Source organism: Anneissia japonica, unplaced genomic scaffold, assembly GCF_011630105.1.
Source record: "Anneissia japonica isolate Jap-2015-1 unplaced genomic scaffold, ASM1163010v1 scaffold287968_len422783_cov224, whole genome shotgun sequence".
NCBI lineage: Eukaryota > Metazoa > Echinodermata > Crinoidea > Comatulida > Comatulidae > Anneissia > Anneissia japonica.
In genome coordinates, this window is record NW_022752528.1 from 117,610 (window position 1) to 143,473 (window position 25,864).

Here is a 25,864-nt window from a genome sequence, read left to right on the forward strand (position 1 = left end):
GTGAGAGAGAGAAAGAGGGGGGGGGGGGTTGTGGGGAAGTTTATTCAAATGTTCAAATCAAAGCGGGTGTTTATTCAAAAAATATCAGTATTGATATTGTGGGATACGACGTTGAGGGCAGTATTTGAATGTGTTTGGCGCGAAGAAGGTGTATATTGTCAATGTCGGGAAAATAAATGTATACTGTATACAGTAGTATACATATAACAAACGAGGCTTTTGTTGATTTGATAGTAAGTATACATGATTGATATTTCTTATGAAATCTTTGAAGCCACTCCTTAGGGCCTGGCTAGTTAGTTAGGCCTAACAAAGCAGGCCCTACGTACCTAGCCTAGGGAGGCCTACCTAGCTAGCTAGGGCCGGGGGATAGGCCTAGCTAGGTCGAAAGATACTGTAGGCTAGCCTAACTAGGCCCCTTACTTGGGCCTAGTCTATAGCAGCAGCTGGAATGGACTCTGGTGGTTGTGTGCGTGTGTGGTTCAAGAATTCAATACCCATAGTACATACTACTACCAGTTCTTACAGCTACAGTCAGGCCTTTTTATCCTAGGCGTAGGCTAGTAGGTAGCTTAACGACGCTAATAAGGCTAGTGGTGGCCTACTAGGCCCTACTGTAGGCCTAGTTTATGTCTGCTTACTTATCTAGGCCTAATAACATTAATTATCAATATATTATAGTAATAAATGGCATGCCTACACTCAATCAATATATTATTATTACCATAATTGTAAGTTAATTGTTGATTATCTATTCTTAGTACTTAACTTCCAGACTGAGATTAGAGGTTTTATTTAGCTGACATTGCCACTCACTGCTGTTGCGTGGAATTCAGGAATGATTCATCCAGCGTGATTTAATGAAAATGATAGGATTGATGGAGAGCTCAGAGCAATGGAAGGTGAATATGAAATTGTTCTCTGCTCAAAAGTACTGTAATATGATACTAATAGATTTATAATAGGCCTAAGATACCTGTTGCTGGTCTTATTCGCTCTTTATATTTATATGAAAATAATCATTTTATTTGTATTTATATACAGTTTGGAAATTTAAAGTGTCTTTTTAATGTCAAGGCACATTTAAAAAAAAAAAAAAAAAATTAGATTTAAATCACTCTTTCTTTAAAAAAAAGTGATAAAAAAGTTTTGTTTTTTTCCTAATCGTAAAAATAGAATATTGCTTTTTTTTTTTATCGATGAGGGAGGGACTGTTTTTATTTGGCAAGAATATATCATTCTAAGGGAATATATTGTAATTATAACTAATATGTTTGTCTTTATATTTTTGGTAGCCTGCAAACAACACAGAACCTACAAAGGACGACACAGTGAAGATATGCACAACACTTGACAACTTCTTTAAGCCTATACATTCACCACCATCAGAACACAGAATGAGTAAAGATCTGCGTAGCTATTTTTCAACAAGTCCTCCAACAAACAAGACAAAGACTTATTCACAGAAGTTAGATGAGGAGTCGACTAGATCAATCCACCTAAAGTCATCAGAAACTTCTAAAAGAACATTGAACAATGAAAAATCAAAACCAGGAAAAAATAAAAGAAAGAATAGTGAGCATGTGATGCCACAGATGGAAATGGATAATAAAAATGAGGTCCATGTAATCAGCAAAGTAAACGGAAAAAATGGTGACAGAAAATTGGTTTCAAAGCCTCAAAAGCAAGCAAGGAAATGTAAGACTGGGGTTACAAAAACTAAAGTAATGGCAGTAAATGATGATGGAGATGGAACAGATGTTGCTAATTGTAGTTTTGTGTCATTTGATGACTTTCTTGGAGATGAAACAAAGTTGGAAAATCCAGTAAAAAATTCTGTGAATAAAAAAGACAAAAAACAGGAGAAAAGAAGTAAGAATGCAACAACAGACAGGAAATCCTCAGGAGATAAAGAAGTAAAACTTGATGATGAGATTTCAAAGTCTTTATGTACTGAAGATCAAATTTTGCCTGCTCTTAAGAAATCATGTAAAACCGTGGTAGTTGAAATTCATAGTTCTGTCTCCAGTACTGAATGTGAGGGAGAGAGCAAGAACAGCCCTCAACGAAGCAATTCCTTAAGAGGTTCAAATGTTGTGGTGGATTCTGGTAAGATAAATCTAAGCGAAATAGAAGTGGTTCAGTCAGATATACAAAAAAATAATGAGTTACCCTTTTCCCATACTGAATTTACGAGCAGCAACACCAGGTCTTTTCCAATATTCCAGAAAAATACCCAACAGGGTACAGTAACAGATGTAAAGCCAGCTCCTGTATTTAGTATATTTGAGAAAAAAAGAAAAAATTTAGAAAAAGAAGTTGTAGAAACACCTCAGGAAAAAACAGAAGATGCTCATAAACGAAAGCTAAACAAAATTGAGAAGGAAAGTGATGAACATTATCCAAGAAAAAGGAGGAAAAAAGCTCAGAATAATGCAGCAGACCTAAGTACAATGAGTATTGACGAGTTTGTGCCTGACATGCAAGGAAAAGAGTCGATTAAAAAATCTCGGAAGAAGCAAAAGAAAAGATGCACAAGTGATGAAACGTCACTGAAATTAAGGAGATCAACACGAGCAATCACAAATTCAACTCCCAAAAAAGAGTTTGAAGTTGAGAGCGCCATATGGGCAGATGGAACAATTCGTATGAGAATCAGAGCGAAGAAAAATACTACATCTTCACTAGTCAGAGCTAAGGTACACATTTTTCAAAGCTATTTGCTATCTATTTTGCTATCTGTTTAAATAACTGTATAACCTTTAACCTTTATTTAATTTTCATTAATCTTCTTTAACAAAATATCAACTATTATGATTTTGGTGAGTAATTAAGTGCATATACAGTTGAAATTGCCTAAGTCGAAGTCAAAATGCCATTGAAATATTGTTCAACTTAGATAAACTTCAACTTACAGATTGTTACTGTAATTAATGGAAAACAACAATTTGGCTTGTAAAATAAGATCGACCTGGAAATTATTCGACTTAGGCAAGTTTAACTGTAATGCCATAAGGAATAGGAGAGGTGAACCTGTGTCGCATACTATCAATCTATATATGTATTTTAGAGTGATGTAAAGACAGTCACAGCCAGTAAGCTACTGAAGAAAGCCAAAGGTCAAAGTGTAAAGGCCAGTACACAATCATGTAACAGTGTTGCCATGAAGTTGAAAAGTAATCAAAGCACAAGAAAACAAACAGGAAAACAAACTGCTATTAACCAAGACAAGAATGCTAAAACACAGAGAAGTAAGTCATTACCCTTTAAACTTATACAGTTAAACTTGCCTACAGTAAGTTGACTTTGCCTAACTCAAATCATTTTTGAGTCGATTAATTAACGATCTGAAAGTGGAATTTTATCGAAAAATTTTTCAATGCCATTTTGGATTTGACTTTAGCAAATTCAACTGTATAGCAAATTATTTATTTATCACATCAGAAGGCATGTGGTACAGTGGTAAACCCTTGGGCCTCCAATGAATATGTTGGTGTTCAAATCTAAAGGCAACACTTTTTTTGTGTCATTAGGTGTGGCACTTTTTCAGTCAGTTTGTCACTCACTTTGTCACTCAGGTGTGAATTCCAATGCATTACCGGTACTTATCAGCAGCTGAGTATGTGTTCTATTGGTGCTGGATTCAATAACATGAGCTGAACATGAACTAAATGTTTTTTTTTTCTTCCAGTGGCTTCCATATTTACAAAAGGTGGAAGAAAGAATGTTTCTATGAAAACAATGGGTAAATTAAAACCAGGTGTTTCGTTAGATCTAAAGCATACACAAAGCAAGACTTGTGCAGACAAGAATCCATTCCTTGTTCTGGATGAGGAGTCTCTTAAAGCTAGACGTGCTTTTCTGAATAGGGACGCTGTCCCTGATGTCCACAAACAAACAAACAACACTATCAACGTGAATGACTTGCAGGAGCCGCCACTGCCCTCTATACAACACATTCTTCAGAAAGGTAAACTCCCTCATACAATTTGGCTATCTTACTGCGCAATTCATTAACTGTACTACTAGTAATCATTAATTATGGTGTCTCCTTCATCAATGGTGATAATATTCGGAAATGTTTTTGATATGTGATGCTATTCCTCAGAGAATCGTATATTCATTAATTGTTATGATATATATTTACCATACATAAATAAAACTGTATATAAACAATGATTTCAATATAGTAATTAAAAACTTACTGTATGATAAAGCCAATTTTGAGGAGTAAACAAAGATGACACAGCCTGCTAATGATGATTGCTTCATTAACAAAGATATAATTATTTGATTAATATTTATTTATTAATTATAAATTCCTGACATATAAATTTGTTTTTGTGAACAGATACAAATCCTCTATGGAATATACCGAAGGTGAACTTAAAAATACGAACAATGGATGATGCAAAAACGACTGGAACTCAACAAAGCTTTATGTGGAATATCAAAAAAATTGACAATGCTCACCAAAAATACTTAATAAAGGTATTAAGAACTTGAACATAAAGGAATTATAGAAAACCACCTCTTAGAGTAACATTGATTATTAACATACAGTATGAGGTACAAGAAACAACACTATTTATCAAACATGGAAATATTCATGTAAGTTAAAACCATTAAGTTAAACCAACTAATCATTCCTGAAACTCCTAATACATGTAGAGGGCGGCCCACAACATCGGGAAACAACAAATCAGCAAACCAGAAATCTCATAATTTAACTTAGTCTATGTAGATCATCTTGTGTGTATGTTTGTCTTGTGATGGGATTGCCACTTTGAAAAGTGATTAAGTTCACTGTTTGACATACCCTTGGCACTAGTGCCTAAAGCTGAATAAAAGAAAAAAGATTGAGTAATGTTTGCTTTTCTCTGTCAATAATTTTCTATTTTCAGGATTTCTCTGGCCATTCTGAATTTTCATATGAAACACAACGAACACTTTTGAATAAGTTGAGTTTAGAATATCCAAAATTTCCAGTTCGGAGAATTTTTAAAAGATACCTGGCTAAGTGCCGCGGTCACACCGACTCCAGTAAAGTGGCAAAGAAGGGTGAATCTGATGGAAAGGCCATAAACGAGAATAAACCTACTAAACGAAAATCAGCATTGCCTGTAGAGAATGAAGATAGAAAAAAGCGGAGAAAAATTCCAGAAAATGAAGGGAAAAGTTCAAAAACAGCTTCTAAGGAAAAGAAAACAAAAGACCTGGATAAGTCAGTACGACCTGTTAGGCAAACTAGGAAAAAGGGGACTGTTGCTATGGATGATAAAAAGGAAGAAATGGAAAAAAAGGATTATAAGAAAAATGAAGGAGGAGATTTATTATCGACTGAGAAAGAAGATAGTGCATCTGCTGGTAAGGCAGATGCTCAGCTGTGGACAGAGAAATACCAACCAACAAGCATTCTGGAGCTCATTGGTAACCAAGGCAATATGAAAAAACTTCAATCCTGGTTAACAGAATGGAAGAAATTAGCAATCAGGGAAAAGAGAAAGATTAAGAAGGAAATAAGGCAGAATAGTAATTCACAAGGAAATAAAGGTTGGAATGTTTTTTGGCCGATGCTTTTATCATTAATAATGTTATTTTTTCACATCATTATTATAAACGTATTGGTGTTCATGCTTATTATATCTTCATTATTATTTGAAGGAAAAACTTCCTTCCCCAGCATTCAACCTGCCCATAAATTGTTGGAAATTTACATGTGTATTTATACTGTATATATATGATTTTTTTTTTAAAATTCCTTGTTTAATTTATTGCAGTACATGTTTGATGCACATAAAAAATGAATTATCAACAAGTTTGTATCATTATTTTCTTAACCTTACATAGAATGGTGGATTCAGGATGATGATAGTGATTATGAGTTCATTGATGATTTTGATAGCGATGATGATGACGATGAGTATGATGGGCTCTGCAATACCAAGATACTGGTTGGACCAAGTGGGGTGGGCAAGACAGCTGCAGTGTATGCTTGTGCGAGTGAGCTAGGCTTCAAGGTCAGAAATCTCAAATCATTTCTGTTCTTCCAACTGTTTATGTATGAGTTTGTCTATATCAAGACAACTTAATTTATCTTCTTCATAGAAAATATATAAACTAGAGACTTTAAAAAAATATACAGTAATTAAATGATTGTAAATATAAAATAACCAATAAGTCCTTGCATGTTTATGCCAATGATTCCATTCCCATTAACTGTATTCTGGAAATTATACACCTGTAATTTTAAAATTGTGATTTTTGTTAATAATTGTACACCTATGTTTCTTGGTCTTAAAGCTAATACTCTAGAATATAAAACAAGATTTACTTTTATTTTCAGGTATTTGAAGTGAATGCATCAAACCGCAGGACAGGTAAGCAGATACTTACGGATCTTGGTGAAGCCACCCAGTCACATCACGTCGCTAGGCAATCTGTCAGTGGACCATTGGCAAGCTTTCTGTCAGTTCAAGGGTCACCAAAGAAGTTAGCAAATCCAGCAAAGACTAAAGTTGGCATTCAAAATTTCTTCAAGCCGACTGCAACTCAGGCCGTGAAGACAAAACCAAAGAAGCTATCAGAAACATGTAAGTGATGTTTTAACGTATATTTCAACATTGGTTTCCTTTTCAGTGAATTTCAGGCAGCGACTGATTTACCTGTAATTTTGTGCTACCTCAAAATTGCAATTCATTGATATGTCCTGGTTGTTCTAACGCATTCTGTCAAAAAATTCTTAAAAAATCCTTTTTATTGGCTTGGTGAGGGGGCATTGGTCTCTTCCACAGAAGAATTAATCCCCCTGTTCCTGTACCACAAGTCAGTTTACTCTCTGGAGATGCATGCTTATTAACAATCCTTATACAGTATGTGTGTTATTGATATATACAGCAAAATTTGAATACAGTAATTGTTGTGACAGGTGCAGCCAAGGTGCCACCTGCTGTGAAGGAAGAGGAGCATGTTCTACCTATCAAGAAAATCACTAGCACTTCACTCATATTCTTTAAAGATGTAAGACAAGCCTTCTTATTCTTATATTATTCAATCATTTTTTAAGTTGTGTGTATGACAGTAGTGAATTAACCTCTTTTTAGAGGCGAATTTATTTGAATAAACGCCCCTCTAGAGCCTCAGTTTGTGTGTACTTTTTGAACTTTTTTACCTTTTTATTGGCATTGTTAACAGGTAGACATTGTGTTTGAAGAAGACAAGGGATTTGTAGCAGCAATCAACAGCTTCATGGAAACTACTAAAAGACCTATAATAATGACAACCTCTGACCCCACAATATGTTACGATTTCAGCAGCCACAGTGAAACACTTCACTTTAGATCGCCATCTGTAGTAAGTACTTATTTCTTTCACATTCAAAAAACTGGTACCAATAAACAAGCTAGAAAACTACTGAATTATAATCTGCCTCACTCAATACAGGTGACAACCCAAAAAATGAAATTGTGTGGTCCAAGCCTGACCAACCTATAATCTCGAAAATCTAGGGTTTGTCTTGAATAAACTTATAAAAAGGAGCTTTATTAAAAGTATGATACATGAATCTGAATTTTAACCATGCTATCAGCCAAAATACTTAGGGAGAGCAATTATTGGCCTAGATTCAAGGCCAGTAGTAAAAAATAAATTTAAATCAAACCATCAAATTTCCATCTAACATAAAAGACTTTTTTTTAAATAGGATCAATTAGCAGTGAATCTGCAGTTGATATGCCTTGCAGAGAATGTGTTGGCACAACGTGAAGATTTGATACGTCTTGCAAATTTATTGAATTGTGATGTGAGGAGGTGTATAACAGCGCTTCAGTATTGGGTAGGATCAGGCGCTGGGATAAGTTGGTGTGCAGAGAATTTGTCAAGAACTGATCATAGTTTGGTAGATGCGTCTGAAAATCAACAACCAGAAGCAGAATTCAGAACAACCAAAGACATCAAAGCAGATGCTAAATCATTTAAAATGGAAATGGATATGAACACTGATTTGTCACTGGATGTCAAACAACATTCTGGATGTTTTGAAAGCACAATTGGACTGCTTAATTTGCAAAACAGTTTAGAAGAAATGTTCAATTCTTTGCAGGTAAAACAAATAATGTACTGTATATGAACACACCAATTTACCTATGTTTTTGCCTTTTTATATAACATTCAACCTCAACTTTTATGGTTTATCATTCGCCATCAAATTTGTGACTGAAATCTGAGGTTTACATGCAAATCTCTGTCCAGATTATCAAATTTTCTTTGACAAAAACTTGCCCATATATAGTCATGATGTGCCCATATATAGTCATGATGTGATGTGATCAGGACCATATTTAGGCATGATTTAAAATTGTAACTTGATTGATCGGGTCTTAGCATTTTTTATATTTTTCATTCTTGTTAAAAAGAAAACACTGGTGATTAAGGACCTTGGCATTGGAATGCAAGCCAAGTTCCTTTCCCACCACATATGGTCACGATGACATCACATCATGACCATATATAGGCACATCATGACTATCTATGGTCACGATCACATCACATCCATATATAGGCATACAGTTTTTTGTCAAAGAAAATTTGATAGTGCGGACAGCTTTATTCTGTATGTATTTATTATTTCAGGAACCTTCGGAACGCTTGTCATCTTTCTGCAACCAGTGTGAACTAGTTTCAGTATTCAGTCAACATGGAACAAGCATCATACATAATAACCTCGAATCACTGTTACCATGGATACATTACAAAGAAAAGACTGACAAAATCATTGATGACAAACACAAAAGAAAATCTGATAAAATAATTGATACATTTTCTGCTTTAGCAGAAGACATGTCATTTATGGATGCGTGCTGTAGCTTAACAGAAAAGTCAAAAGTCATTACTGGATTGTCTGATTTACCAGATATGGCAGATAATGACTGGCAGAGACAGTCATGTATGTCTGACATTATTGCAGCCATCCAGGTTGCAAGTTTCCAACAATGTAGAAAGAATATTGAGGAAGTTGGGATGGAGATACATGGAAGTGATGATCCTGTCTTTCCAGTTGGCAGTCAAAATTCCTTCAAGATTCAAAATAAAACAGAAATTCAAAGAAGGTAAGTATAATCTCCTGTCTTATTCACTAATGGGTACATATTTCTCTGCCATTGGGGTCAAGAAAAAAGCATTCACGTTGCGGCCCTGGTCCTACAATCCTTTCACCATTATACATGAAAACCATATTGTCAAGTTTTTAGAACTAAATCAACATGACTCCAAAGAGTATGAACTTTTGAATGCACTCGATAAGAAGAAGCTCAGCTATGCCAAAAGAAAAACCAGAGATACCGGAGATACCAAGGTAAATTTGCATTTAAACTGGGAAAAATATGCAGCAGACAAACAGACATTTCTGGTGTTGTTTGATAAACACCACCGTTTGTAAGGCTTTATCAACACTATCAAATATTCTTTTACAAAAAAACTGTATATGGTATACATGTATGTATATGTATATATATATATATATGTATATATTTAGACATGTCACATGGTTTATCCACTGCACTCATGAGTTGAAAATCACATAGGCTATCAAATTAAAAAAAATAATTATAATTATTCATAAATATTCTTACATTACAGATCCATGATTGCCAGTGAAGTTATGTATGAGTTGGTGACTTCCAAGCTACCTCTATCAGTGTATACTAATCAACGCAGTCTTGGTCTTGACTACTACCCCAGTCTTCGCAATATTTGTCAGAATGAAAAACTTAGAAAAGAATTGCAGAAGAAGAGAAGGCAAGTGGTTAATGGTTTTGATTTGTAGAGCGCAAAATAATAGGTTGGTAGGTTGGCGATTAGATGCTGGATTCACTCCCAGGTTCCTGGGCTCAAATTTAGTGATTCTTTTTCTCAAGGCCAAAAAAAAATATTTGCATGAAATGACAATTTATAAAGCGTCACACCTTATTAACTTAAAATGTGCCCTAAAACTGAGTTCATAAAGCATCACATATTTTTATTGCTTTAAAAGTGCACCTGAATATCAGCTGCGCGTTCCTCTGCGCTTAATATATACAGTAGCGGTACAAAATTTCCTGCACGTCTGGACGCTTTTAAAGTTCTGGTAACAAGGACAAGAACAGCAGTGAGGCTCTGGGGTCAACGCCTTACGCGGACCTAACAATTTATAGGGAAAAACATAATTTCACTTGCCATATCGAGTAATACTTGCCCACAACACAGGTTAGCAACATAAAGTATTACTTGTCCAAGGAGCAGAAAAAAAAAATAAATACGTATCCTTAAATAATTTTCAAATGTGTATCTCTTTTTAGGTATCTGCACTACTTGGATTCAATATCAATGGTGTTGAAAGAAAATACGCATGTCTTACTAGCCACATCCCTACAGACAAGTGAAGAATTACCAACTACCAATTGATGCTATTATTCTATTCAACTTAATAATGTAATCTTTTATGGTAATGTTTATTTTTAGACAATAACACATTTCAAAGGTTTACACTACTATTCTCTAATTATGACCAGATACATTTTCAAAATGTTAGGATTGATTATTAGTACAATACTACCCAGGCCTGGTACTACAGTATACTGTATTTAAGGAATTCACTATTTTATTTGTAATTCGGCGATATTTCTGGTATAAATTAATGTACAAAGCTACAATATTAACTGAATGAAATAAACCAAGAAATATGCTAATATTTCTGCCCTAATACAAAGAGGATATACTGAAAATGAAATTTAAAAAATAGTGCAAATACTTGTAGAAGCAGTCTTATGACACTAGCTTTATTTTCTTGATACTTCAATTGATTCAAATTTTCTAAGTCTAAATACAGTATCATATTTTTTAAAAATTGTCAATTGAAATGTTGAGATAAATGAATTAACTTTTCCTAATGACAAATGATTTAGTTTTGATTACCGGACTGCTTTAAAAAGCTAAGTAATTGTAGATATGTACTAGAGTTTGGTGTATTTCATCAGTGATTTAGAATCTTGAAATGGCAAATGTATATGTCGATATAAGTAGTCTTCTAAAACAAAATATTTGTACATCAAATCCTGATCATTTAATTACCAACCTACACAGGCAATTGGTATCTAAATTGAAGGTTAGTAGAAATGGAATTAAACAATAATTATTATTTTGAATTTTTTTTCTTTAAATAAATAAGTTAATTTAATAAAGGAGTATAATTTATGTTGTTTTATTTTAGGAGTGAATTAACTCACCAACTAATGTGTGTTTACATTTCACATTTATGTTCTATTGTCAAGATTTAGTGCGTGGGTGTAAATTTTGTATTCATGCATTCTTTTCCAAAACACAATCTGTATCGACTTTTTTTTGCCACATTAAATTTTAAGAGTAAATAAATATTCTACGATGGATTTGTATTGTATTGTATTTGTATTTATATTTGATGGCAGTGTATCGATCTTTATTGCAAAAATTTTATAACAAGGCAGTGGCGGCGTTCTCCGCGAAAATTCGGTAACAATGCAATGTAGGACGAACTCTAGCAAAAAAATTACTTTTCAACTTTGAGATAGAAAATCGTTAACTGAAAATTGCGCATCTTGCATGCAAATTCTGTAACAACCTTGGTAACATATAAGAAAAAAACAATTATGCTTTTATTTAGAGAACATTAATGCTTCTATTTGTTGCGCATAAAATCTTTGGTGTATTGTCATTGTTTTCACTTAATATAGCAGGCTGGCCATTAACGAGAAGTGCATAGAGGCCTTGGTATAAATGCACTATATAAGTTATGACATTGTTTCTTGCTTAGGGACGCTATCAGAATTGCCATAATTTGAAGATAATGGGCAAAGCACAGATGCATTTGGTTTATTATGGGAAATAAACATTGCATGTGTTGCAATATAGCTTCATCCTACAGTCCAATTGGCTGGTATTATGTTGCATACTACATACATTTTCAAGTGAAGTACAGTGGGTGCACAACAGTTCCAGCAATATTACCCACACTTCCAGTCATGCCTGTTCTGGTGCGATAAAGTAGTGCAAAACTGATAAATTAACATGAAGTAAACATTAACGACTGCAGCAAAGGGGTTTGGGTCTAAATGAAATTACTGTACAATAAAACCTTAAACAGGAAATTTATATATTGTAATTATTTTATTGTGTTTTTTTTAATATCATGTAACATTAAACTACAGTCGGCATATGCAAACAAAAAAAATGAGATGATTAACATATCTTCTACCCAGTGGTGTAATGCCTATGAACTTTCAGGGACAAAGCCCTGGGCCACCAGTATTCTTATAACAGAGGTTTGACATTATGGTCTAGTAGAAGACAAGCAAAACTAGTGAATTAAAAACAATGTTATTCCTGGTTGTGGATTTGTATTTTATGCAAACATCAATTCCCAACCCAAAGGTGTTGTACAGCCCAGCTCCACTACAAAAAGAAATTTAATAGAAATAATGAAGAAAAAACTACTCCAGAGATTGAATACAAATCAAATTATAGTAGACTACGATATTATGGATATTCTAATGTGAAGGACTCCTCGACCACATTTATGACGCTTGTAACCGATTATTAAAAAGCGCATGGGGGCCCAACATGTTCTCACCCCAGGGATCCATGATTCCCCATTACACCACTGCTTATAGCCTGTCTCTTATACACATCTAGATGTGTATAAGAGACAGCCTTTCACCATTATACATGAAAACCATATTGTCAAGTTTTTAGAACTAAATCAACATGACTCCAAAGAGTATGAACTTTTGAATGCACTCGATAAGAAGAAGCTCAGCTATGCCAAAAGAAAAACCAGAGATACCGGAGATATCAAAATACATCATTGAACCTAGCAAAGATTCAGCAAAAATACACATATTTTAGAATTATCATAATTCATCTGGATAAAATAGAGGATTTCAGGCTGAAACCACGTCGAACCCACGAGAGTCGCTTCTAAGCGGTGTCAACAAATCTGACAGTGATCCGAACGCAAAATTAAGGATTGATGTTTGTTTGGTTGGCAATTTAATAATTTCAGCGTCATGCCACCTCGTCGTAGTGTTCGGACAAAGGAGGTTCAAGTTTATCCGACAGAGGGAAATTTCCCCTACCCACCTACTGGCAAAGCTACTGGTCTACCATGCATTTTAGTTACGCAGGTCACTTTGTAAGAGACACGTGCTGCTTCACCTAGCACGCGTTTGTGGTTACATGTGATTGTGGTTACACAGTACACAGAACATATTGTTTTCAGCAAAGGAAAAATAAATGACAGGAAACCAGCTGTGACATTTGTTTTCTAAAACTGACATAATGAGAGGTAAAATCGCTGCAGTGCAATGCACCGATGTGTTGAATATCTGCGATACGTCGATTCGACAGGAAACCAATTTTTTTGTTGAATGAACTCGTCTTTGTCATTACAATCGCTAAGGAAAATTTAACTGGACGTAACAGGCAGGTGAAAAACGTTAGGATAGCAATTGCTGTTCAAGGTCGGAAAATTCAACTCGTCGAAAGAATTGTTTCCGTGATATTTTGTCTGAAGCCCAGCACAATTAAGACTACATCGTTTTTGTTCAACTTATAGTCACAGTCGTAACAATCATAGCAAATGCTAGAACCATTGACAGGAAGTCACTTCATATATCTGAAACTAGGCTTAGACAAGCTGTGGTTACCCAGGACATTTTATACCAGTCCCAACACACAAGCGTCGCTTTATCATTTTGAGGTTCACTGTTGTATTATTCACTAATACATAAACTTCATATATACATAGCAACTCAGCAGCCCAAGGGCAGTGGAATCTGGTTGAGTTTTCTTTGAATCAAAATGCATTATATCAACAGATACACTGTAACCATTACAGACTTACATGCATCTAATAATCTCATAGATAGCAAAAAATATTATTGACGTGGCATAAATTTTCATTATATTTAGCAATAAAATACTCCCAAAATTTTATCTGCAGATAATGATAACAACTATTTTGCATCATACATATTCCAGCTCAAAAAAACATGCTCATACTTTTTAAAAAACGTGTATCAAGTTTATTAGAGTTTTCTTAATCTCAATTGAAGCCAGCTGGTGGAATATACTCAGTAAAATTACTCAGTAGACGTTGGTATCTGCTGCTTCCTCAACCTCTACTCTGTTTCAGTAACTTCCCTACTTGACCAAGTCCCTACATCTTGAGTCAACCTCATTAGTTGATGAGTTTTAGAACTTTCCCAATAGCAATAGTCTTTCCTGCAAATATGTAAACAAAAAAAAATATATTATATGATGGATAAAATTATAACAATGTAAATATATGGAAAGAAGCAAAGTGGATAAAGAGTCTGTCCAAAGACACTAACTAGTGGCCAATCCCATGACCTTTTGAGTGGAAGTCTGCATCCTTACCACTATTTGAAAACTGGGGGAAAAAGGTGAAATAAAGGGGTGGCTACACCCCTTTCTCCCCCCCCCCCCAAGTTTTGAAATATTGAATAATCTGCATCTCATTAACGGTTCCCGAGTTAGTTTTTCGTTAAATACTGTAACTTTTTTGTGTCTTATAAAAGACAGTTGTACAACATATCAAAAAATTTCAAAAATGTTTTCCTCCAGACTATGGCCTTAATTAAAATCAAATATAAAAAGAGACGTCACAAGCAACAGTTACAAAAATGACTCTTACAAACACAAATAATACCAACTTTAACATAATCATAAGAGTAAATTCATGTAAATAAAACATCTAGAATATGGTCCTAAGCTCACCTTCATCCCTCAATGTGAATCTTCCCATTTGTGGAAAGTCTTTGAAAGTTTCTAAACAGATGATACCAGCCGTCGTTAAGCAAGCAATTGCTACTTGATCTTGCTTAATAAACCGTGGTCCTTTTGTTTTATTACCGGTCTTTTTGTCCACTAAAGCAATCAGAGACTGTAAAAAGAGCACAACAAACATTTTAAAGAGCAGTTAACGTGGCTGAGCAGTAAGGCTTATTTTTGGATAAGTACCTCTCAATGACTGTTACAGTAAACATGGACCATGCCACAGCAGACACGGACCATGCCACCATAGACACGAACCATGCCACAGACCATGCCACAGTAGACACGGACCATGCCACAGTAAACATGGACCATGCTATAGTAGATACGGACCATGCCACAGTAGACATGGACCATATGGTAAATAAAGTTTTAAAAAAAGTACACAATTAATTGTGCAGCATTATTTTGTCTATACCAATATTGGGTTCAAGACAACCCTGGTACAATCCTCGAACCGTAACACTACAACAGACATGCATATTTTTTTACTCACAGATAATTGTGCTTCTTCTACAGCACTGTGGATGTGTAAGACTGCATTATATCCTGCACAGATGATTGATTTGTACTCAATTATCACAATCTGAAAGTAAATTAAATAAATATTTAAGCATCAATGTTAATATCATTTTTATAATTTATATCATCGATTTGTTTTTATTATGAATATCATTTACATTCATGTGGTGGTGGTGGTACATTCATTTCAATTTTATTACTTTAGTAATCCTCTTCCTATTTTGTTGTGGCCTCCTTCTGCTGTATGACTGATAGAATTAATCAAGTCATCACTGGATGTAATACTTCAGGGCTGGCAGAATGTTTTTCAAAGAAAACGATTCCTGAACCACAAAGAGAAAGGCTGGTTCGGGTTCGGGAATCGATGAAACCCCAAAAATAAAAGGGGGTCGGGGTCCTCCCCCGAGAAAATGTTGATTTCTAGATGGAGGGAAATGAGCTTTCCCGACTTCTAATTTTGTATTCAAGGTATTTATTCTTTATGCAGATAGAAATTTAAATGAAAAATTACACAGACAGACAGCCAAAAGACTGTATATAAATGTATAACAATAATTGCTTAAAAATTTAAAAACAGAACACCAAAATTTAAGAAACTCACAACACAAACATAAAAAAGAAACAATGGATAAAAAGCACAGCACCAGACATAAATCTAAATTAAAATGATAAAAATTGAAGAAATAAAAAAGGCATATAAAAAATTAAATTGAATTTTCTTATTGTAACAAAAAAATATAGCTAACAGGTTTTATTTTTCTTTTTTTCGCCTGGGGGGTCGGGACCACAGATCCGCCAATGTGAATTGCGAGAAACGCAATCTAACTCGGTCGGGGACTGGATAAACACTCTCTTTCCCCTCCCTCTCCTCTTTCTTCCCTCTTTCTTTTCTTGCATTTTTTCCCCTCTTCTTTTTCTTGCATTTTTTACCATCGTACAAAAAATTTCTGCCAAAAAGTTGGGGGAGGGACCTAGGGCCCCAGCAAACCCCCTCGCGGTTCCGCCGGCCACGTACCTTAACCCCCCTTTTGCATCTGTACAATATAGTAAACCATACTTTAGCATCCTGTTTGTTAGATTAATCTTACATGAACTCTCAAGCTTGTAGACAACAGTATATTACTAGAAATTGCAAATTGCAAGTGAAGTGCTGCGAAGTACAACTGCATATAAATGTTCTTCGAACAAAATTATTTATGCGAGTCAAGTGAAAATAATAAATAATAAAAATATAACAAATAATATGAGACACGACCCATTGTCTATATTAGAACACTTCTCATTGGGTGACAAAGTCGTAAATTTTCATTTTTGTCAAAAAGTGTCTATAGTGGTGAATTATGGTTTAGGGTTTTTTTTAATAAAGTTTCAAAAATTTTTATGTATGTGGAAAATGTAGTTGATTACCAAAGGTTACAATTTTTATTTTGAAGACTGCATGGTCTAGGAAGTGTACACCATCATGGCCTTCATTGGTTAGTTAATAGACAAATATTAAATTTACAGCAAACACCTGTATTTGAGAATCTGATATAGATACCTGTGCAATAAACTCTCGTCCAGTATGACATGGATTAATGGTGTCACATAGAACAAAACCGGAGGAAACATCCTATGAAACGAAAATAAAATTTTAAAAAATGGTGAGCACAATATCACAGCACAATAGAAAGATGAATATATATTAAAATAGATACTTGTGTACGAATATTAGGAGCATAACAACAATAATAATATGTAGGTTTTTATATACAACTAAGTCTCAGAGCGCTTTTCCACATTAATACCCCAGTCATTGCAACAATGCCTATGGGGGAAATTCCATAGTTTGCTGCATGAAATATTTCAGCGCATTTTTGCACTCGAACCTTCTCAGGTACTTATTCGTACTCCTGGGTGGAGAGAAGCAGTGCAGGTAAAGTGCCTTGTTCAAGGACACAGGCGAAATGCACAGCGAGAGATTGAAAACACACCATTGAGGTTGGGAAACCAAGCCTTGTTCCCGCTACGCCAAACCACTTCTCCACAATCATAAAGAGATTGTCTCTTTGAAAGGATACACGCTCAAATAATTAAGAAGTAGTATATCAACAATACAATACACCCATTATTTTTCTTAAAGACTCTGGAGGAAAAACTTTTTTTTATATATGTTGTAGATCTGATTTTTCTAAGACAGAAAAAAGCTGTTTGACGAAGAACTGGGGAACGGCGAATGAGATACAGATTTCTGAATATTTAAAAACTGGGGGGGGGGGGAAAGGTGTAAAAACGTTTTTTAAAAATCAGTTCTACAACATATCAAAAAAATTTTTTTCTCCAGAGCCTGACTTTAACACAATTTACGGGGGTGCAATCGCACCGTCTGCACCCCCTGCATCCGACCCCGGCAGGACCTGCAGTTGAACCATGCTCATATAGTGTAGTTGAAAGAATTCATGAAAATAAATTGCAACAAAAAGTTACTTACATCTTCTTCAACACCTCTGACTTTGACTTTGACATTATCACCAGCGGTAGCGCTGTTCCTCTCATCATCATCAACCAATATAGTTAACACCTCCACTGGGGTCTACCAACATTAAAACATTGAAACAAATCTAATATATGTAAATTGGGAAATTGATCCAGGAACTTGAAACAGAGTGGGCTCAGGGAGGGAATTTACAGATGGAGGGTCCAGATCACATAAACCCATGGCTATGACACCTCTAGATGGCCAGAAGTGGAACCCATACACTTAAATTTAAATGTCACTTTCTTTTTTACCCATTATTAAAAAAAAAAAACAAAAACAAAAACAAAAAAACATTTGGTCAACATTTTGGAAATAAAATCGAAACATAAACAAATATTAAACATACTGGAATAATTCACATTGCTTTTAATATGTTTAACAATTATAATGCAGAATTAATTTTAGATGAAAGACAATGAAAACAAAAATGAAAACATAAAAAAATATAATTAAAAACTATAAAGTTTCAACAAGAAAATCATGGATGCCAGTCCAGCTTGGCACTATTAGCCGTACAGCTTTTAGCTGACCTTTTCTTATTTTGTTGATGGTTTCTCCAATTCAAATTTACCTTAAAATATAAATATATTATTACATACCTTATTTGGCATCAACACTAGTGATGAGCCTTTAGAAATTTCTCCAGATTCAATTTTACCCAACAGTATCGTTCCCATATCCTGATATTGAAATTCAAAAACAAAATGAATTTTGTTAATGGAATATAAGTCCACCTTCATGTATAAGTCCACCAGCTAAATTTCAATCAGTCTTCATGGGGGTGGGTGGCTGTAGGCCCTCGTGACACCACCTAGGCCTAGACTAGACATTGTCCCGGAGGCGCGCGTCCCGGAGCTAGAGCCTCTTAGCACCGCGACGAGGTCAAGCCTAGAATGGGCCTAGCTGCGCTAGGCCTCGGGGTTGAACAACAAATCTATTCTATTTCCTTCACGGTTCCTTCATCTTTCCGCTTCACAAATTTTAGCGAAGCCATGGTTTAATTAATTTATAGAAATAATTAAGGTAAATACAAAAGTAAGCAAAAACGAGAGCGATATAATTCCAAAACGGTGTAACGGGCGGCGAATGATATGACACATGCTTTCTTTTCTTTGCAAGCTCGATGGACACACTATAGGTCCGACCACCGGATGAATAAGATTGCCATTATATATAACGCGCTTGTAGTACATGGCAGCAAAGAGTATATATATACTCTTTGATGGCAGTAACGTAAGAGAACCGACCGTTGGTTAATTAATATCACTATAACGCCACCAACATGGTGAATTTTGCTTGTGTATTTTAAATAAAGCTTCAGAGAGGAAGATGAAAAACGATTACACGACATTACGAACCGACCTCCACCACCAATACCACCCTTACTCCTGTCTCTTAAAAAAAAACTCCACGAATTTGATATAATATTGAGAAGTCAATTTCATGTTAAAAATATCATCCTTGGATTAACAGTTTTGTTAAGTGTAAATAAGTAAGTGTAAATAAATTGCATTGAAATTGAATGAACATGAAATATTTATCTACAAACATTTTAAAGCTCAACATAAGCTCAAACATACGAAATTCATCTGACAGAAATAAAATTACATAGTGATCACTCCATGCATATTTCAGGCATGATTCAACTCCAATCATAATGTAAACAGATCTGAAATCAGGGCTAATTTACGCCAGTTCTCAGAACTTGCTTGTTTATTTGATACAAAATTCTTTCCATAACGCCTACAAATGGAATGCTTGCATTGTATAGTCACTGGCTTAGTTAGGCTTAGCTAACAAAGGCTTGATAATATCAAGGTGTCTGTGAGGTCTAGATGGCATGTTTGCCTTTACGTCTAGCTGGAAATTTACTATACCATCACAGAACAATGCAACGTCCTGGCTCCTGGTTATATATAAGCCCTTCCTGCAAATTTGAATGCATAGCAACTCTTATTTTTATATGCACAAATTGTAGCAACTCTTACCTTATACTTGTCTACTACTGGCATAATAAATGGGCCATCAACAGGAAGGCGAGATATAGATAATTCATCAATATACTCAATAAATGAAGGACCCCTGTGAACATTATGAAAACAGATGTAAATACAGTATATGACATTATATATCCAATAAACAAGATTATAAATCAGTCGTGACATCATCACTTTAATTTGCACTGAATTTTCCTATCCCTGATCAACCACTAATGCAATATAGTGCTTCTAACTTCAGGTAATTTGTTCAGGAAATAATGGCTCCTTCAGCCTCTATTTTTATAGGGTCCTTAGAACTTTACTATAATTGCATATTATTATTCAACTACCTGTATGTTGAACTTTGTTCAACAGAACTTAGTACTTATCAGAGAGCTGTTATAAGTGCTGTTAGGCAGTCGTTACATATAGTATAGTGTCTGCTATTATGTATTAAATAAATATTTCATGTTACTTATTGGACAGTGAATAAGTGCTGTTATTTGGCAGTCGTTAATGCTACATATTGGGTAGTGTTATTATATAGTGTTTAAGGCTCCTTATTGGGTAGGGCTTGGTTCCACTTACATACAGTTCAATGTACTTATATGGTCTGAATTGGTGCTGCGCTAGTTAGTGTTTAATGTATAATTGATAATAGCTGTCAAAACTGTAGTTTATCAACAAACTACTGAATTATACTTACGAATACCAGGGACACTGACTGGAGAGGTCTTTGAGGTTCGCACCCGTCATTCCCGATACTGGTATAAAGTAAACATCTTTTTTTGGACTGAAACCAACTTTCTTTAGAAATGGAACAAGTTTAGACTGGCATTCCTTGAACCTTACAAAACAATGCAACAATAATTAGGCACACAGTTTGAAACAACTGCTGAGTATAGAGGGAAGTAGGAGTATTATGTACACAATGGGAATATTAAGTATTGAAAACAGAATGAGTATCTGAGTGATATTTCAGTGTTGAGTGCAAAATGAGTGTTGAGTATTGAGAGCAGTTTGAGTGTTGAGTATTAAGAGCCGGTTGAGTGTTGAGCATTTAGAGCAGGTTGAGTGTTGAGTATTAAGAGCAGGTTGAGTGTTGAGCATTTGGAGCAGGTTGAGTGTTGAGTATTAAGAGCAGGTTGAGTGTTGAGTATTAAGAGCAGGTTGAGTGTTGAACATTTAGAGCAGGTTGAGTATTAAGAGCAGGTTGAGTGTTGAGAGCAAGTTGAATGGTGAGTATTGAGAGCAGGTTGAGTGTTGAGTATTAAGAGCAGGTTGAGTGTTGAGTATTGAGAGCAGGTTGAATGGTGAGTATTGAGAGCAGGTTGAGTGTTGAGAGCAGGTTGAGTGTTGATTATTGAGAGCAGGTCGAGTGTTGAGTACTGAGAGCAGATCGAGTGTTAAGTATCGAGAGTAGATCAGGTGTTGGGTATTAAGAGCAGAGTAAGTGTAGAGTATTGAGAACAGAATGAATATGTAGAGACTACTTGATAAACATTATTTAACACCTTACCTTTCTTCTGACCACTGAACTGTAGGGTCATCCATTTTGTTTATTAAAACCACTAAATGTTTTACACCAGCAGTTTTAACTAACATAGCATGTTCTCTTGTCTGGCCTCCTCTTTCAAATCCTGTTTCAAATTCTCCTTTACGGGCTGAAATCACCTAACAGAACAATAACATGATCCAGGATAAACAAGATATTCAAATGTCTAGTTAACATTTCTTTAATATACAACCTTTGTTTGCACACAAGTTTAATTTGCTTCAAATGGCAGCCAACATTAATCACAATTGAATATGGAATGACAGCATAAATAACAAAACACAAATAGTTAACGTTACTCCATGTCTGGCCCGAAATGAAAACTGCTAGTCCCTAGAGTTATGAATTAACTACCCTGCAAGTTATTTACTATCAACATACATAAAGTCCTCAATAGGATGTTCACATTTTAAGTGGCTGTCTTACAGGATACAAAAGAAACCATGGTTATATGTAATTTGTGTCTTGCCTAAGGACTGTGAATACTGGCTTTGTACTAGCCTTTTGACACATAGTCTCAGTTATTGTTTAATTTTCCACCAATCAGCAGCAAGTCTCACTATCCAAACATTATTTCCCTGTCTGGATTCTCTGCAGACATTATTCTCCTGAAGACGATTGAAGCAACTCAATCGAAACGTTGAGATATACTCAACAAACAACGGTTCTTTTCAGAACCATCTACGTGGCGTACCACAAGCATTAATGTATTAATTCGCCATGCAAGCCTTTAAACAATATATGTTATTTACTATGGTTTAAACATTAGAACTTCAGAGACAGGTGATATTTTAAAGGGATTAAAAAAAAACCGACATACCAACACGGCTAAATCTGCTTGGGCAGCGCCACCAATCATGTTTGGTACAAAGCTCCTATGGCCTGGTGCATCTAGCATTGTGAAATGCTTTCTGTCTGTTTCAAAATAAGCTCTACCAACCTCAACGGTCTTCCCTTTGTCTCGTTCCTCCTGATTTGTATCAAGGGCCCATGATAAATACCTGATAATAAGCAGGGTATTTTAAAAATCACTCCAAAACCCTCTACATTTCTATTAAGTATACAATTATTAGTGGTGACATTACAATTAATACTCCTGGTCAATGGTACAGCTCCCATGGTATCTATAATGTTGCAGCTACAATCAACGCATTGTATTTGAGGCATGTTGTGGCGAAATGGTTAAGTTGTCGCACAGGCCAGTATTGAGTAAATGAGCTTTAAAATATGGGAGCTCAAAAAATTGCCTAAAAATCCAATTTTTTTTTTGACTATAAATCAACAGTTTAATGTATTATTAATCATGTCCCAAAGTATTAGTTCTTGAAGTGGTCACCAAATTGTTTTTTTAATGTTATTTAGATAGTTAATCCTATTAAACAATGTATGCACAAATAACTTTGGAAGGCAATTACTCAAAATCACTTTCCAATAACTTGGGCTTGAAATGTCCAATTTCAATGAATGACCCCTCATTTTAAAGATCTATCATATACTCAGGTATCTGAAAATACCAATAAGTTGAATTTCAATTTTTGCTACAACTTAGCCATTTTGCCACAACATGCCTCATTTTGTTATTTATTTGTTATTTGGTATTCATTCTATTTTTTTTGGTCATTGGGTCCACATGCTTAAGTATTGCTACCATATTGCCGCAGCAGCTGGCAACCCCACAAAGAACACATTTATATACTGGGTGGAGAGAAACAAGCGTAGGTAAAGTGTCTTGCCAATGGCACTAACAAAATGCACAGCGAGGGATTGAACCTCTGACCTCTTAGAATACTGCATCCAACATTTGTAAAATTATCTCATTTACATTGAGAAATGTGAATTTGGCAACTTACCAACTTTCTCTGTTTTTTTCTCGTGCTTCCCTTTCATACTTTTCCAGAGTTCTTTTGTCTACTTGCCCAGTTAGAAACCTAAAGTAATACAAGTAATAAGCATTATTTGTTTCTGCCTTCCAATATCAAAAGAAGTCATTTACTTAATTTCTTGGGTGTGTATCTACTGTGAATTCATATCAAAATGACAAGAATTATTATCTATAATTCATCCGATTTTAGAGGTATTTTTGTATTTTATAGTTTTTTTATTTGGATTTTTTGGTATTTTCATTTTGAAGAATTATTATTATCATTACCATCATCATCATCATAAGATAAGGTTTTTATAAATAATGTTTAATATTTTGGGAGATGGAATTGAAGGGGCACAGCTATTTGCCTCTCCCCAGCTTCCCTCTTTCTTTCTCATTGTCTTTGTTTTCTTGTGTCTTTTCTACTGTTATTTGCTGGAAGAAAAAATAATAAAATAAGGTGTTTGCTTACATTATGTGGCCTCCAATGGTCGATTTACCAGCATCTGTAAAACACAAAACAATGAAATGACATTAAAACACAATCGTGTTCTTAATGACTTGCATACATTGCCAAGTATCATAACATAATGTTATTCTACTCAGAGCAGGCTAATTCAAGATTTCTTTCAGAAAATCAGTTGCTACATCAACATCACAAACCAGAACCCTGCGGGTGTGTACGTTCCTTTGTACGTAAACGTAGTTTAGAGGGATTTGTAGTCCAGTAATGGTTTCTAATGTTTTTACGTACACCTACACCGTCCTTCAAATGCTTTATATTTACATACCTGCCAACATTCGAATATCAAAAATAGGGACGCTACTCATTGGTGACAAAAAATTAAGATGGCAATTATATATCCTAATTCCTGTACAGTTGCTTCACTGCTAACTGCGGCTAAAGTAAAGATAGACAACACCGCGGTCCGTCCCTGAAAAGACCTGCCCAGTGGGCTGATCGGATCGTTAATTCACAGCGTGAAGACTCGCATATTTCCATTCGCTGCTAAAAATAACTCGTTACATCATGCAAGACTGATTTCTTCGCCCGAATATTGTTATGATAGGCTATTGAATCGTAGGTGAAAACCACCTTGCAAAACGATCGTCATTTCCGTCTGTTCATACACTAGGCCTAGAGAATCCCGGGGTATAATTCCCCCCCCCCCAAAATCTGGACAGTTTTGCGTTCATGGGGATGGGATTATACCCGGGGAACCACGGACTAATATTCCCTTCATCACACTGGCAAGTAGTGGATACTTCTTGCAATTATTTTTTTTTTTTTAATTCTAAAAATAGGGATGTCCCTATTTTTTTTTTTTTTGACATCGGAAATCGGGACGTCAATTTGAGATAACAAATTTTGAAGTATGATTAACATTTTCGGGTATCCAAAGCTGTCATGTCCTAAAAAGCTCCCACCTTAACCCAAACCATGGTAGGGCTGGGGTGGTGTTGGGTTACACCACAAAATGCCATTTTTATTTTTTCACAACTTGGCAGATTTGCCACTGTTTTGAACTTGACTGGTCAAACCACAGAACCAAGGTTGGCGGTTTTAGAAGTCAAACTTATCCATTTATCATCTACTAAAATAGTCTTCATTGTTTGACATACCTCCATGGTTTGACAATAACAAATTTTCTTTCGTTCTTCAAAATCTGCTTAGTGACACGCATGCGTAATAAGTAGAATAGTTATCACAATAACTAACTATAACCACTGCTCTGCATACTGCATGTCACGCATGCACTGCATAGTGGTAGATAAAACTTGCCTCGGTCAATGATTTATTTTCGAGTTTGCAGAGAGTTAAGAATACAGAATACTCATTTATTTTACATATTCAAGTATACATGACATGACTATGTTGTAAACCAGTAAAATTACACAGCAGTCGTAAACAAAAAGCTTCATAATACTGAGGACACGTACGTTTTTCTGTGTTTAAAGTGCAGTAACTGTGCACAATTTGTTTTTTTCTGCACCACTTTCTTTTGGTTTTTTTATATATAGGCCTAGAGGAATTTCATTTCAACGATATTTCTGTGTTTGAAGTACAGTTAAACTGTACACCAGGTTTTCGCGGAATGCATTTATGCTACATATTCAATCGTTACAAATACTCTTGATTTTTATTTTGTCGCGGATTATTGTTTATTGATCTGTATGGTAGTCTTGTGGTAGACCAATATATTATTTATTTTAACAAGACTGACTGAATGCTGCTGTCGTCGTTGTCGTGTTTTGTACGTATTGCATACCAACAGCAACGTCAATTGCCGTGTTCATCGTGTGTAAAAGACTTTAGGTAGGCAAGCACATTCGATTCATTCATGTTACACCTACTAGACGACAAGCAGTAGTCGATTTACCACAACTACCTAAGTTCACGCTAGGGCCTACCTAGACGTTTGCATAAACAACACAGACAACTTCTCTAGTGTAAAGTGTATACTCTCGCGATAGAAAACAAAATTTCCGCAAAATATTAAACACGTTCGATCCAATACCATTATGTAAAGACCGTGTTTGGTTAGATCACTTTTTTTCAT

General features: G+C 35.1%; 2 protein-coding genes across 5 annotated transcripts in view; one reads left to right on the forward strand and one right to left on the reverse strand.

Annotated features, from left to right (window-relative positions):
* Positions 1 to 106: 106 nt before the first annotated feature.
* LOC117122317 (ATPase family AAA domain-containing protein 5-like) lies at positions 107 to 11,410 on the forward strand. Of its 4 annotated transcripts, none has more exons than XM_033267873.1 (15): positions 107 to 233; positions 762 to 902; positions 1,296 to 2,699; positions 3,071 to 3,251; positions 3,692 to 3,970; positions 4,352 to 4,491; positions 4,905 to 5,553; positions 5,851 to 6,020; positions 6,347 to 6,593; positions 6,929 to 7,020; positions 7,195 to 7,353; positions 7,703 to 8,101; positions 8,632 to 9,107; positions 9,637 to 9,795; positions 10,335 to 11,410. In XM_033267873.1, exons 2-15 carry the CDS (start codon positions 861 to 863, stop codon positions 10,438 to 10,440), a joined length of 4,503 nt encoding a protein of 1,500 aa, XP_033123764.1. In that variant the 5' UTR covers positions 107 to 233; positions 762 to 860; the 3' UTR covers positions 10,441 to 11,410. The 4 variants fall into 4 exon arrangements, with proteins under 4 accessions (XP_033123764.1, XP_033123765.1, XP_033123766.1 ...); XM_033267874.1 differs by having other exon boundaries at positions 776 to 902; XM_033267875.1 differs by lacking the exon at positions 107 to 233 and adding an exon at positions 484 to 502.
* A 2,340-nt stretch (positions 11,411 to 13,750) lies between these two features.
* The window catches only part of LOC117122312 (eukaryotic peptide chain release factor GTP-binding subunit ERF3A-like), a 17,917-nt gene continuing 5,803 nt past the window's right edge, over positions 13,751 to 25,864 (reverse strand). The window contains exons 3-14 of the mRNA XM_033267868.1: positions 23,776 to 23,809; positions 23,290 to 23,367; positions 22,260 to 22,440; positions 21,404 to 21,558; positions 20,591 to 20,731; positions 19,894 to 19,987; positions 18,505 to 18,585; positions 17,858 to 17,959; positions 16,928 to 16,999; positions 15,362 to 15,451; positions 14,809 to 14,974; positions 13,751 to 14,292 (exon numbers count right to left, since the gene is read on the reverse strand). Of these exons, the coding sequence (XP_033123759.1) occupies positions 14,249 to 14,292; positions 14,809 to 14,974; positions 15,362 to 15,451; positions 16,928 to 16,999; positions 17,858 to 17,959; positions 18,505 to 18,585; positions 19,894 to 19,987; positions 20,591 to 20,731; positions 21,404 to 21,558; positions 22,260 to 22,440; positions 23,290 to 23,367; positions 23,776 to 23,809 (1,238 nt within the window). The 3' untranslated portion in view covers positions 13,751 to 14,248. The remainder of the gene's footprint in view (positions 14,293 to 14,808; positions 14,975 to 15,361; positions 15,452 to 16,927; positions 17,000 to 17,857; positions 17,960 to 18,504; positions 18,586 to 19,893; positions 19,988 to 20,590; positions 20,732 to 21,403; positions 21,559 to 22,259; positions 22,441 to 23,289; positions 23,368 to 23,775; positions 23,810 to 25,864) is intronic.

What these genes read in the sequence shown, in the direction of transcription:
- LOC117122317 (XM_033267873.1), top strand. Translation starts at nt 861, where the DNA reads ATGAAAATGATAGGATTGATGGAGAGCTCAGAGCAATGGAAG. An exon ending in CTTCACTAGTCAGAGCTAAG is followed by an intron (nt 2,700 to 3,070) that starts GTACACATTTTT and finishes TATGTATTTTAG; the next exon opens with AGTGATGTAAAGACAGTCAC. An exon ending in TAATTCACAAGGAAATAAAG is followed by an intron (nt 5,554 to 5,850) that starts GTTGGAATGTTT and finishes AACCTTACATAG; the next exon opens with AATGGTGGATTCAGGATGAT.